Here is a 13672-nt window from a genome sequence, read left to right on the forward strand (position 1 = left end):
TTATATTGGAACTTTTATAAGACACAATATATCTACTTTAAGATAAAATGTGTGGTTGTTTTATTTAACAACCTTGATCATTATGCAGTCAGACGTTTCAATTATCAATAATTCTTGCGAAGTTTCGTGAAGTTCGAGATTTCATCAATTTCATACTGTAAAGGCTATCAGATTCAATGACCGTTAAATATACTGTTCCAAGATTTTATGGCTAGCCAAACCATCCGCGTATATGGCAATGTTAAAAAATATCGCTAAACTGACAACACTACGTGAACTGATAATAATTTGACGCTTAATTAGTATGTATAACCTTCTTTTTACAAAAATCTACGTTAATTCTAAAGAATAGAATATAAGTACACATTCATCATTTAGAATACCAGTTAGATATCCAAATTACAAATATAGAAAAGAAGATGTGGTATGATTGCCAATGAGACAACTATCCACAAAAGACCAAAATGACAGTAAGTTATTTAAAATGTATCATTAAACGCTAGAACAGAGATCGTTTGTCGACAATGTTGAAATTTAATAACAGAAGTAATCATAATTAATGTAAAGAAACACTTTTTAAAAGAATTAAAAATAATAATCTTTCTCTACTGTAAGTGAGAAATAATCAACAAACAACATTGCGCTGTAATTGGTAAAATTGTTGTTTGTCAACATAGCTGTTTGATTTTCTTTTTTTGTCAATAATTCCCAGAGAAACTATACTAATTTAACAAACATAGAGACTAATGAAGTCGTATTAATGATGTTTAAGTAATGTTTGCATAATTATCAATTAACGATGCGCTTCCTTGCTATAATGAGCCAAAAACAAATCAAACAAAATTTATTACTGTCGTCATTTTCATGTTTGTCAAAATATTGCAGATTTGTAAGCTTTTTTAAAATTACTGAAACGGTATTGTTTTTTCTTTTCTTTGTAGAATCATTGCAAAAGTCTTTTACAAATTCTATAAGTTGCATTAATCTAAATTTGATTTTTAGAGTAGCGTGTGTTTTAGTGTTACTTTATCGAATGGTGTTTCCGTTTGCTGCTTTTATGGTAAAAAATATATACAAAAACAAAGTTCTGTAAATCTAGAATAACAATAACAGGATTAACTTGAAGTATCTGTTTCTATTCATTTACAGGTTACAATGCTAATTCTTATTTTGATATGCGTAACAGACATGGTTCCAACACAGGGAAGCGATTCTTTACTTGAAACAACAAACCTGGTTTTATCCAATCAAAACAATCACTCACTGATCAATGGTTACACAAGTATGATGATCGAAGATAAAATTCATTCGGAATTGACTACGGTACTGACTGCATCAATTAATCACTCACTGATCAATGGTTACACAAGTATGATGATCGAAGATAAAATTCATTCGGAATTGACTACGGTACAGACTGCATCAATTAATCACTCACTGATCAATGGTTACACAAGTATGATGATCGAGGACAAAACTCATTCGGAATTGACCACGGTACTGACTGCATCAAATAATCACTCACTGACCAATATTTTAGCAAGTATAATGGTCAAGGACAAAATTCATTCGGAATTTACCACTGTACAGACTGCTTCAAACAATCACACACTAATCAATAGTTTAGCAAGTATAATGGCCGAGGACAAAATATTTTTGGAATCAACCACTATACTGACTGCGTCAACGGACATACTCTATCCATCTTCAACTCTCACTGTTACCTTGGAAGATGTCACAATTTCCTTAATAGCCAATGATTCAAATAATGAACTAAAAGAGAAAAATAGCAATAGAAAAAACGGAAACAATATGAATGACATTATTGATTACGTAAAATATGTACAAAACGTGTATGTCTTACCTCCACTCTGCATGACTGGAATAGCGGGTAACACAGTTGTTGGAACTGTTTTATTTAAACAAAGAAGCCTGAATTTGTCTTTTATTTACATGTTCGCTATGGTTGTCGCTGACATATTAAGTTTGATAGCAGACCTGTTCATTTCTGCGGGAACTATAATCGAACGTTATACCACATCTGAAAGTCTGCGGAAATATGCAATTGAACTGAGTCATTGGAGCGGAGCGTTAGTGTCGTTTACATTTCGCTGCACGGCTATAAATATTGTGTGCATTTCTTCCGTAGAAAGGTTCATTGCAATATCTTATCCATTTCATCTCAAATCTGCGTTAACCGTCAGATTTCCTCGTACGTTTGTATCCATTGCGTTTCTCGTTGGTATTTTTGCTAATATAGCAAAACCAATTAATATTAAATTCATGGATATCTAGAAAGGCAATACAAGTGTTTATGGAGCTGTAAGATCGGACTTTTATTTAGCCAATAAGAAGATAATGAATACAGTGGTATTTTCCCAAAGACTGTTCACCGGACCTGTCCAGATTATTATGTTTTGTGTGATGAACGCTCTCATAATACGCGGCATGTTTCGAAGTAGAAAAAACATGGGCGCTAAAAGGCGGTAAATTCAGCATTGATAAGTGACAGAAAGCATTTACAGGTCAAGCTTTGCAAACTATTCCTTGTTCTCTGTGCTTGGAACATTCTAGCATTTTTACCAAATTCTATTTTATTGATTATTTCAAGGTTTTTTCCCAAAGCTTGGATTAAGTAATTTTATATCGTACACAGCATGGCTTATTGGCGACAGTGGTGATATTCTTCGCGTTATAAATAGTGCTAGTGATTTCATTGTTATTATTCTTATGTCATCGGATATTAGAAAATCTTTTTGTAGTGCATTTAAGCGAAAAACGAAGTAATCAAAACAATAACGTTAATCACTTTCAACATTACAGCTCACTCCTTTAACAATAAGACACCATCTATAGCATATCTGGGCCTACTAACCCAATTGATGGATTAAAATGCATGATGCGTGGAGCTGATCTGAAAACGAATTTCGTATTAAGCTATTAATTGCTCACACTGTTCCAAAGAAAAAGGAAGAGATATACAAATGTTCAGAGATGTCGTAGTGTTTTGGGAGAAAAAATGGCAAAAAAAGTGTATAACGTCCATTAAAATCTGTCTTTTCTCATTTTGAATTTGGGTATGACTTATATGTTCAATGGTTGTTCTTACAATGTGAAAGTCTTTTAGCTAATAACTTCTTCCGTAGACTGTAGATCAAGAGTTCTGCCAGTAGTTTTATGTGTGTTGAGGTTGTTTTTCTTCTGTATGATAATAAATGTTGTAAAGCAACACAAAACAATAATACGGTAGTGTTGTCATTTTACTTTTTTCAAATAACATGTTATGAACCAAAATATAACAGTGAATTTCAATTTTACAGTTATCATAATCAGCTTATATTCAACGATAGCATTTTTTATCTCAGTAATGTTTTTGATATGGTAGATTATAATTAACGTTGTTTGTCGTGCGTAAGTCCAATAGCTCACTTATAGAGGTTCGTGTATTAAACTAGCTTAGTTGCTTTCCTTTTATATTTGATGTGTTTCTTCAGTTTTAGTTTGTAACCCGGGTTAGTTTTTTCTCAATCTTTTTATGACTTTCTAACAGCGGTCTACTACTTTTGCCTTCATTTAACCTCTCAACATGTTGTGTGTCTGTAAAATATCGGGAACTTAAATGCTTCTTTTTTTGGAGTTAAATTAAGCATTTCTTCTGGTAGTTTGTTTTTCTTTGCATTATTTTAACGTTGTTACGGAGATTACATTCTTGTATAGATGTTTGATTTTAAACGGAAATAATATAACCTATGATGCATGTTTGTTTCGCTCTCATATTTCTGTTAATCTAATGGAAGTGTATGCGACTTTCATACACATGAAAGGTTTAGATAACTATAAATAAAGGCAAAAGTAGTATACAGCTTTTCAAAATTCATAAATCGATAGAGGAAAAACCAAATCCGTGTTACAAACTAAAACTGAGTGAAACACATCAAATATAAGAGGAGAACAAAGACACGACAGAAACACAGCACTAAAATGCAACACACACAGAAAAACAGGTTAAATCCACCAGTTTTTACATAAGAAAATGCGTTTACCAAATCAGGAATATGACAGTTGTTTTCCATTCATTTGATGTGTTTGAGCTTTTGGTTTTGCCATTTGATATGTAACTTGTAGTTTTCAATTTTCTTTGGTATTTTTGTTATTTTACTATATTCATCTTTTGGAATCTTTCAGTAAATTACAACTAGGAAATCGTTAAAATCAATTAGGGAACAACAAACTTAAGATCTAAGATTATTCAGAATAATAAATATATCCTTCTTGGTATTAGAAAATCCCGAGACACGATCCATGTACACAATTGGCAATAAACTCTCGTAGCCATGTACAGTTTAGAAAGAAATGTTTTGACTGAACCAGAATTTAAAATCGCAGATATCCCACTTTAGTATCGTCAACAATAGTTTATGTTCCAGTTATTTGCTTAAAAGTTATGAGACGTGTAACATTGTATCTGCATCCCACATAATCCAAACCAGACTTCCTTTACAAGGGGTTCGTGCTTTCGGAAATTCTGGCATACTCACAAACGTATTACAAATAACACTCAACATATAACAAGCTTTACTGTAAAATAACATGAGCATTTTTCCTAAAATATAAATTAAAAAAATCTTAACAGGTTTTAATCATTTTTTGTCCATTTTTATAAGATAATTTCATTACCAAGAATATGTATACGTTTTCAGGGGGAAATCCTCTTTCCGTCAACGTTTTGTAAAACTGATAGATTATATTTCATTTCATTAGGCATTCAAAGGTAGCTTCAGCTTTCCGATTTGTGTCTTCTTCAGAGGCTGTTACCTGTAGTTCTGTGTACCCAAAATGCATTTCTACTTTAATACGCCTACTCTTACCACGTTCAACGTCCGGAATAGGAACAGTTAATATTCCTAAACGACTAACACCTTTATCGATGGTGTATATTGGGTTTACGTTTTCAGACTGATACACTTCAACCGTTGCCTCAGTGTCAGTTGACCTAGTCGGACTACACAACATCGTATACGTAGTTTTCCCAACTGTAAGAGGGTCACCTTTCCTTGCCATTGTTTTGAATATGTCGCTGCATATTTCTCGTCCTTCAATTAAACATTTAAGCATTGCTGGATGTCTCCGGTCGTCATATGGCATGTTTACAGTTATGCCATATGTTCGCGGACAAATGCGCTCACTGATTAGTTCCGGATTGTGTCCAAACATAACTGCTCCTTTTAGAACAGCTAAAACTGCATCTTGTGGACTAATAATTACGAGATTTGAAAATTCCCTTTTTACTCGTTCAACTAATATTGGTGAATCAGAAAAGCCTCCAACCATTAGTATAGAGTCTATATGTCTTCTCTGTCGCTTAGATGTTGCTAACAGATCTCTAACATGTGAAATTATCGAATCAATTGATTTTGCAAAGAACTGTTTAATGATTTTATGCTCATATCGAAGCTTTTCATTGGAAACAGTGACTGTTTTGCTATGAACTGATTTCTTTAGGTCTTCTTGTATGGAGTCAGATTTGCGAATATCACAGTATGTACGAAATAGAGATGCAGGATATGGAATAGTTGTCTTTGTTTTTTGTGATTCTTTAGTACCTCTTTTCTTTGCTTCAAACTTTCTTTTGATTTCTAAGATATCTTCTGGACATTCTTTAGTGTACGTTTCCCATACATCCTTACCAAATAAATCCTTTAAAAAACTTTCATACTCTTGATCAACATAAGTTCCTCCCCAAGGACCTCCGCTTGGTTCGCTTAGTTCTTTAAGGACAGAATCATTTTGTACTTCATATGTCGTCACATCAATGGTTCCACCTGCAATGGTTAGACAACTAAATTATCTGTGGTATTATACAATAAGATCGTTGAAAATAAGAGTAATTGACATATGGAAATTGGCTCCTTATTACTAAAATACAGAGAAAGCTTTTACTGTTGGTATTGATAAAATAAAGAATATAGCAATAACGAAAGGTATTTTAAAATTGGCTTTTGAAATCCATTAGAGGTATTAGCTACGAAGAATAGCTGTCAAAATACTAATAAGCTACGAAACATAGCTGATAAATTATTTACTTACAAGTAAATAATTCGATCTCATTGAATCCGTATTCATATGACCTTCAATGTAACCCCTTATCTGTAGATAGGTTAAGCCTGCATTTATATATTTAAACGTAAAGAATGTTAAAATACTGAACATTGCACATGGTCGCTATTTATATTCATATCTATATTCACATCGGGTTATATTTCCGTCGGAAATTTTCAAGGGTCATTTCGACGGTTAATAATATGACGTCTAGACAAAAATACACACCAAATGCTGATATATATATCATTGAGACCATGCATTGTTAATTGATTATTTTGAACCTCTTTGTGATATGAATATAACTTTAAATATGCTTTTAATCAAATTTGAGAATTTTAGTTCAAATCGGTGAACATGAATTCGACATCTAATGCTCTCGTAAAACGTCATTTGATTAAACAACTCAACCGGCACACCGAACGGACGGACTCTCGTCTCAAATATTTGACAACTGTATATAGAGTATTTACCACAACTTTAATAATATTATATTTGCAACATCCTCTTTTGCAATATGATTTATATTTTTAAGTAGCAATTTTATTCCGGATTGATTTCATTTTTATCTTGTTGTGAACTACACATCGATGTGCTTAATCAAAATAAAAAGTTAGTAAATCTCATTTTATATCAGGTATGGAAAAGGGTTTATATTAGATTAATAAGCCCGTTATTTTTTCATTTGAATTGTTCTGAATTTGTGATTTCGAGGTCTGTTCCAGTTGACAATGCAGTATTGGTTTTGCTCATTGTTGAAGGATGTATGCCACGGTGACCTATAATTGTTAATGTCTGTGTCATTTTGGTCTCTTGTGGACAGTTGTCTCATTGGCAATCATACCAGATCTTCTTTTTTATATTTATAGAGGTGGTACGATTGTCAATGCGGCAACTCTCCGCAAAAGACCAAATGATACTTAGTAGCCACGCTTAAAAGGAATAGTTATATTTAAATAAAACAATAAATACCTCCACAGTCTAGAACCAAGAACTGATGACCTGGTTCAAAAGATTGAAGACTACATCCCTCTGTTCCTTCTTTTCTCTGCACAGTTGCCTCTTTGCAATAAATGGCGGCCGCTTCCGGTTCATAAGCAAGAGTCAGGAGGTCTTCGTTTATACCAGCCTTAAATATATTGCAAGGAGATGTGGTATGATTTCGAATTTGCGACTTGAAACTTGCATTTCTCTCTTTTTTAAATCAACTTAGAATTTAAAAAAAAATCTATTTACACTTAGACGCACCCAAGTGATTTGATTATCACGAGTGTTTTGCCTTACAGGCAGACAGGACTCAATACAAGTGTGTAACCCAAATTGAATTTTAAAAAGATAACAACACTGTGCATGATTTTCATGATTTTAACAAAATATAAGATCTTGTAATTTTGGTATATATAATTTCTCATGGAAGAAAAGAAATAACATTTCAAACATAGATCCACACAGGAATGGTCATTGACCGATACGTTACAAATAAAGAAAAAAATATTGAGTTTGAGCTTTAAAAGCAAAACCAAAATGGAACCAGATTCAATAGTTTCTTGTGTTCAAATTATGAAGTATATATATATTACCTCCTTTGCTGCTTCCCTCATGAATTGTTTTGCGTTGTCTTTCCAAATCGCCGGTACTGTTAAGACCCAGTGAATATCACTTTCATTCAATTTGAAATTGGCTACTTTGCAGGACTGTAGAAAATGGTTTTTCAAAAATCCAATTGACTCCGAGAAAACTTTAAGCGCTTTCATCCCTTTACCGGTAACGTCTTCTAAAATCAGGTCTCTTGATATTCTGTTTTTTCTCTAAAAATAAACACTTTTTTTTATACCTCACCGTAAAAAACGGATTTAGCTCATAGTTGAAGGTCGTTTGGTGATTTATTGTTCACATCTTTTTCCTTTGGTCTGTAAAACAAGCATACCAAATATATCATATAAAGTATATAACGGTTAAGTCTAGTTTTCGAATCAGTAATGGTCAAATAAATTTACTCCTTAAGAAGAATTAACATACATTCCATTTTGTGTAAATAGTGATTAATTCTTATAATAAAGGAGGCTAACATTGAAAATATAAAACTATCACTTAAAGTTAAGTTATCATTCAAACAATTTAGCACTAACTCTTGATATTGGAAGCTGTAGGACAGACTCATCTTGAAACAACTTCATTTTAAACCTTGAGAAATAACTGTATCCATCGGCATCTCCTCCCTCTAGGAGCTCGGAATATGTTCTTTCTGCATCGTATCCAAAACTATCAAGTTTTCCATCCTCGTCAAACAATATAGCTGTTGGTGCCTTTGCTGTTATAAGTCCGTCTCCTGACTGCCAGTTTTCGTTACTGTATATCTTTGTGTGATCTTTCTTGTATTCATCACGAAATGAATAAGCATATCCAGAATATGTTGTTCCAAAGTCTATAGCTACAACGACTAACGCGTTTTGTTTTCTTCCCATATCAACTTCAAAAACATAACTTCTGCAAGAGATGATATCAAGAGAGTTCACCATTAAACATGTATTTCACGATGTAATGGTATGAATTGGATATGAAATATGGATGATAGTTGACGTTAGAACTAAAAAATGAAAACAACACGTTAAATATTTTCTTGCATCCGAAGCGCTTTTCTGGATTTACCTTCATCCGAAACGCTCTAAGCCACACATTTGAAATCCGAAGATGTATAAGTACCGAAACCGTTGAAGAGCTATATTTCAAAAGTACCCAAAATAAATAGCCAAATTCATCTAAAGCCAGCTTTGCCTGAGGGAATTGAAACCTTAGTTTCTTAATAATTTCAAAATTTATAAACGGACAATTTTAGTAAAGTTTGTTAATTCATGTCAGTACTACGGGGCGCCGAATGGGACTCTTGTGGTTTTGTACAAAATTCAATTCTGTCATAACAAAATCATTTTTGTCTTACAAAACTATGTGCTACAGACTTGTTTTGTGAGAACTTCAATGTTGTGATGACAAAATTCATTTGTGTAGACAAAATTCATTTTTTTCATGACAAAATTCATTTTTTTCATGACAAAATTCATTTTTGTAGACAAAATTCATTTTTGTAGACAAAATTCATATTTGTCATGACAAAAGTCAATTTTATCTAAAAGGTATGCAAATATGAGGTATGCAAATATGTTTGCATACAAAATTGACTTTTGTTACCTGATATGGAAATTAAATCACAAAAGTCAATTGTGTGAGACAAAATTGACTTTTGTGAGACAAAATTGACTTTTGTTACCTGATATGGAAATTAAATCACAAAAGTCAATTGTGTGAGACAAAATTGACTTTTGTGAGACAAAATTAACTTTTGTGAGACAAAATTGACTTAAATTGAGACAAAATTTAATTTTGTCAATTTTGTTGAGACAAAATTCAATTTTGTGAGACAAAATTTAATTTTGTCAATTTTGTTGAGACAAAAGTCAATTTTGTTGAGACAAAAGTCAATTTTGTTGAGACAAAAGTCAATTTTGTCAATTTTGTTGAGACAAAAGTCATTTTTGTTACGACAAAATTCAATTTTGTAACGACAAAATTCAATATTGTACCAACAAAATTGACTTTTATGAGACAAAATTGACTTTCGTGAGACAAAAATCAATTTTGTTGAGACAAAATTCAATTTTGTCAATTTTGTTGAGACAAAAGTCAATTTTGTCAATTTTGTTCAGACAATTTTGTCAATTTTGTCTCACAAAAGTCAATTTTGTCTCACATTGGTCAATTTTGTCTCACAAAAGTCAATTTTGTCAATTTTGTTGATCACATTGGTCAATTTTGTCAATTTTGTTGATCACATTGGTCAATTTTGTCTCACAAAAGTCAATTTTGTCAATTTTGTCTCACAAAAGTCAATTTTGTCAATTTTGTCTCACAAAAGTCAATTTTGTCAATTTTGTTGAGACAAAAGTCAATTTTGGCAATTTTGTCTCACAAATGTCAATTTTGTCAATTTTGTCTCACAACAGTCAATTTTGTGTAACAAAAGTCGATTTTGTATGCAAATTAGTTCACAGAAACCAAACTAAACTAATTTGAATACAAAATTGACTTTTGTCGCCCAATTTTCAAATTAGGTAGCGAAAGTCAAGTCTGTGTAACAAAAATGAATTTTGTCATGACAAAAGTGACTTTTGTCCGCTGATATACAAAATTTTAAATTTGTAGTATGATACAAATTTTGCTAAACTGAACTCATTTTTGTTGAACAAAAGTCACTTTTGTCCGTACAAAATTGAATTTTGAGTACAAAACCACAAGAGTCCCATTCGGCGCCCCGTAAGTACTGAAGTACTGACTACTGAGCTGATGATACCCTCGACTATACCCGACTACTGAGCTGATGATACTCTCGACTATACCCGACTTCTGAGATGATGATACCCTCGACAATACCCGACTACTGAGCTGATGATACCCTCGACTATATCCGACTACTGAGCTGATGATACCCTCGACTATACCCGACTACTGAGCTTATGATACCCTCGACTATACCCGACTACTGAGATGATGATACCCTCAACTATACCCGACTACTGAGCTGGTGATACCCTCGACTATACCCGACTACTGAGCTGATGATACCCTCGACTATACCCGTCTACTGATCTGGTGATACCCTCGACTATACCCGTGTACTGATCTGGTGATACCCTCGACTATACCCGACTACTGAGCTGATGATACCCTCGACTATACCCGACTACTGAGCTGATGATACCCTCGACTATACCCGACTACTGAGCTGGTGATACCCTGGACTATACCCGACTACTGAACTGATGATACCCTCAACTATACCCGACTACTGAGCTGATGATACCCTCAACTATACCAGTCTACCGAGATGGTGATACCCTCGACTATTCCCGACTACTGAGCTGATGATGCCTGCTAAAATTTTCTTACAATAGACTGTATCTCAAAGACAGTAGAACAACGATATCTATAGAAGTCTTCAACAATGTATGTGCGCTTAATTGACCCAAGTCTAATCAAAGTTGAGAATCAACTCATAAAATTTCGTTTTTTATTTCAGCTTCCGATCTAAGTACGCTACTAGTTATATACTATTTGACTGGCTATACATTATAATAAGTTATCGTAGTAAAGCATTTTAAAAAGCATAACTTTTAAAATGTATGAATAAACCCTTGGGTGCTTTAGATAAATGAAATGATTTTGATAGATGAAATGATTTTGATAGTCGTTTCAACTAGGTTGACATTTAACACTTTTCAATATCAACACTATACCTCCAGACAATGTTAGCCAACAGAAGCTCTCTCACTTATTGAAATGGTTCTCCTAAGAAAAAAAATGCAATAAGCGTCATAAATAAAGAAAAAATCGAAACCGCCCCCGCCGTATTGTTTATCAATTATTGCAATCAACAATGAGTGTTCGTTTATTTGCTGTACAAACCTAACTAAATCTCTGAATTCTCTCAATAGTTTAAAATGTTCAACACGATTTCTACCAATGTAATAAAAACGAAAGTCGAAAGTTGACCACTTGTTATCTCGAAATAACACATTTGATATGCATTATGTTACCTTATCTTACCTTAATAAAAACTTACGCTCAAGTTATGTCTGTTAAGAATGAAGTCATGCAAAAAGTTCAATAAAAATCATAAAAATATCATAATACCTGAATGAAAGGATTTACTTCCTTCATTTTGTTATCTTTAACCTTTAGGGATTATCCCCCTTTGAGAGAAAAGTAAGTAATTCACTAAATAAATACCAATAAAAATATATAATTACATGTAGTACAGTATAAGCATCCGCTCAGATGTAATTTGGACATTAACGAACTACCACAACAGATGTACGTTGTGCATGCAATATTTTACTCTTAAATGAGAACACAAAAAAAGAATTAAGCCCAAAAACAAATATAAATATATGACGTACTTGTTGTAATCATAAGGGTATTTTTCTTTGGTAAAAACAATAACCTTCTCAATAGTAGCGGTGATTAGTATTATTGAGCAACGTCAACGGTTAGCATAATCATGATTTGTATGATAAAAGTAGTAGGGAAAGTGGGGGTTCTGGCGACTTAACCGTATGGGGAAAAGATAGCCTCCTGAGAGGTAGCCTCCCTCGGGGGGGGGGGGGGGGGCAATCCTCTTAGGTATTTTGACATTAATTAATTAAATTAATTAATTTCTGTGAAGATAAGATCTTTATAAAGTCTCAACTTGTACGATTCGCTTGTGTATGTTACCACGTTTACATTTTAATGTTTTACTGAAAAATTATTACACCAGGGTTTTCGATATCACAAACTAGTCAAAACATTTACTAAATTTTATCATCGGTATAAGGACATCATTCGTAAATATAGCTCAACATGCAGACTTCTTATACGTTCAAATATTTTACATCCATTTTTTTATGGAAATAGTCTTTATAAAGCACAAACATATCAGTATTCACCTCAGAAACTAACAAAACCTTTAAATAGACTTATCAAGAAGGGACATAGTTACGATACTGTTGTCAGGTCATTAAAGATTGCATATTTTGGCGTTAATATTGATTCACTTATAGGGTCTTTGCATCGGAACTAAACACATTGATTCAAAAACCAGTTGTTGGCATGACACGGATTATCTTCTTCTCATCGAGCTTCTCATATATGTTATGATGGTATGATACTAAACCCGTAACGGGAAGGATTGTGCCTGATATTCATATGATGAAATCATAATCTTTCAATCAGTATAATTGAAGTCTGGAGCTGGCATGTCAGTTAACTGCTAGTAGTCTGTTGTTATTTATGTATTATTGTCATTTTGTTTATTTTCTTTGGTTACATCTTCTGACATCGACTAGGAATGCTCTTGAATTGAATTTTAAATGTGCGTATTGTTATGCGTTTACTTTTCTACATTGGCTAGAGGTATAGGGGGAGGGTTGAGATCGCATAAACATGTTTAACCCCGACGTATTTTTGCGCCTGTCCCGTCAAGAGCCTCTGGCCTATGTTAGTCTTGTATTATTTTAATTTTAGTTTCTTGTGTACAATTTGGAAATTAGGATGGCGTTCGTTATCGCTGAAATATATTTTTTAGGGGCCAGCTGAAGGACGCCTCCGAGTGCGGGAAATATCTCGCTACATTGAAGACCTGTTGGTGACCTTCTGCTGTTGTTTTTTCTATGGTCGGGTTGTTGTCTCTTTGACACATTCCCCATTTCCATTCTCAATTTTATATGTCCATTGGTTGTATTGTCCTGGCAGTGCATCGATTGGCTATGTCGATGAGTTGTATTGTCCCGACAGTACATCGATAGGTTATGTCAATGAGTTGTATTGTCATGGCACTGTATCGATTGGCTCTGTCGACTACTTGTATTGTCATGGCAGTGTATCTATCGGCTCTTTCGATTGGTAACGTCAATTGGTTTATATTGTCTAGGCAGTGCACCGATTGGCTCTGTCTATTTGGTTTATTGTCATGGCGGTTTATCGATTGGCTCTATCTTTTGGTTGCTTTGTCATGTCACTGTATTGATTTGCTCTGTCGATT

General features: G+C 33.4%; 1 protein-coding gene across 2 annotated transcripts; it reads right to left on the bottom strand.

Moving 5' to 3' along the window:
• Positions 1 to 4558: 4558 nt before the first annotated feature.
• On the bottom strand, positions 4559 to 11842 carry LOC134706228 (heat shock 70 kDa protein 12A-like). 2 transcript variants are annotated; one of them, XM_063564975.1, is made up of 5 exons: positions 11785 to 11842; positions 8229 to 8586; positions 7680 to 7907; positions 7072 to 7228; positions 4559 to 5822 (listed from the first exon to the last, which is right to left on the bottom strand). In XM_063564975.1, the coding sequence occupies exons 2-5, from the start codon at positions 8562 to 8564 to the stop codon at positions 4750 to 4752; spliced, it is 1794 nt and encodes a 597-aa protein (XP_063421045.1). In that variant the 5' UTR covers positions 8565 to 8586; positions 11785 to 11842; the 3' UTR covers positions 4559 to 4749. The 2 variants fall into 2 exon arrangements, with proteins under 2 accessions (XP_063421045.1, XP_063421046.1); XM_063564976.1 differs by having other exon boundaries at positions 11714 to 11817.
• Between the last annotated feature and the right edge of the window lie 1830 nt (positions 11843 to 13672).

Source organism: Mytilus trossulus, chromosome 2, assembly GCF_036588685.1.
Source record: "Mytilus trossulus isolate FHL-02 chromosome 2, PNRI_Mtr1.1.1.hap1, whole genome shotgun sequence".
NCBI classification, from domain to species: Eukaryota; Metazoa; Mollusca; class Bivalvia; order Mytilida; family Mytilidae; genus Mytilus; species Mytilus trossulus.

Coding starts and splice junctions, on each gene's coding strand:
- LOC134706228 (XM_063564975.1), bottom strand. CDS start 8,564: ATGGGAAGAAAACAAAACGCGTTAGTCGTTGTAGCTATAGACTTTGGA. Junction 7,229..7,679: donor TGAGGGAAGCAGCAAAGGAG/GTAATATATATA, acceptor AATATATTTAAG/GCTGGTATAAACGAAGACCT. Junction 5,823..7,071: donor CTTGGTTCTAGACTGTGGAG/GTATTTATTGTT, acceptor TAACCATTGCAG/GTGGAACCATTGATGTGACG.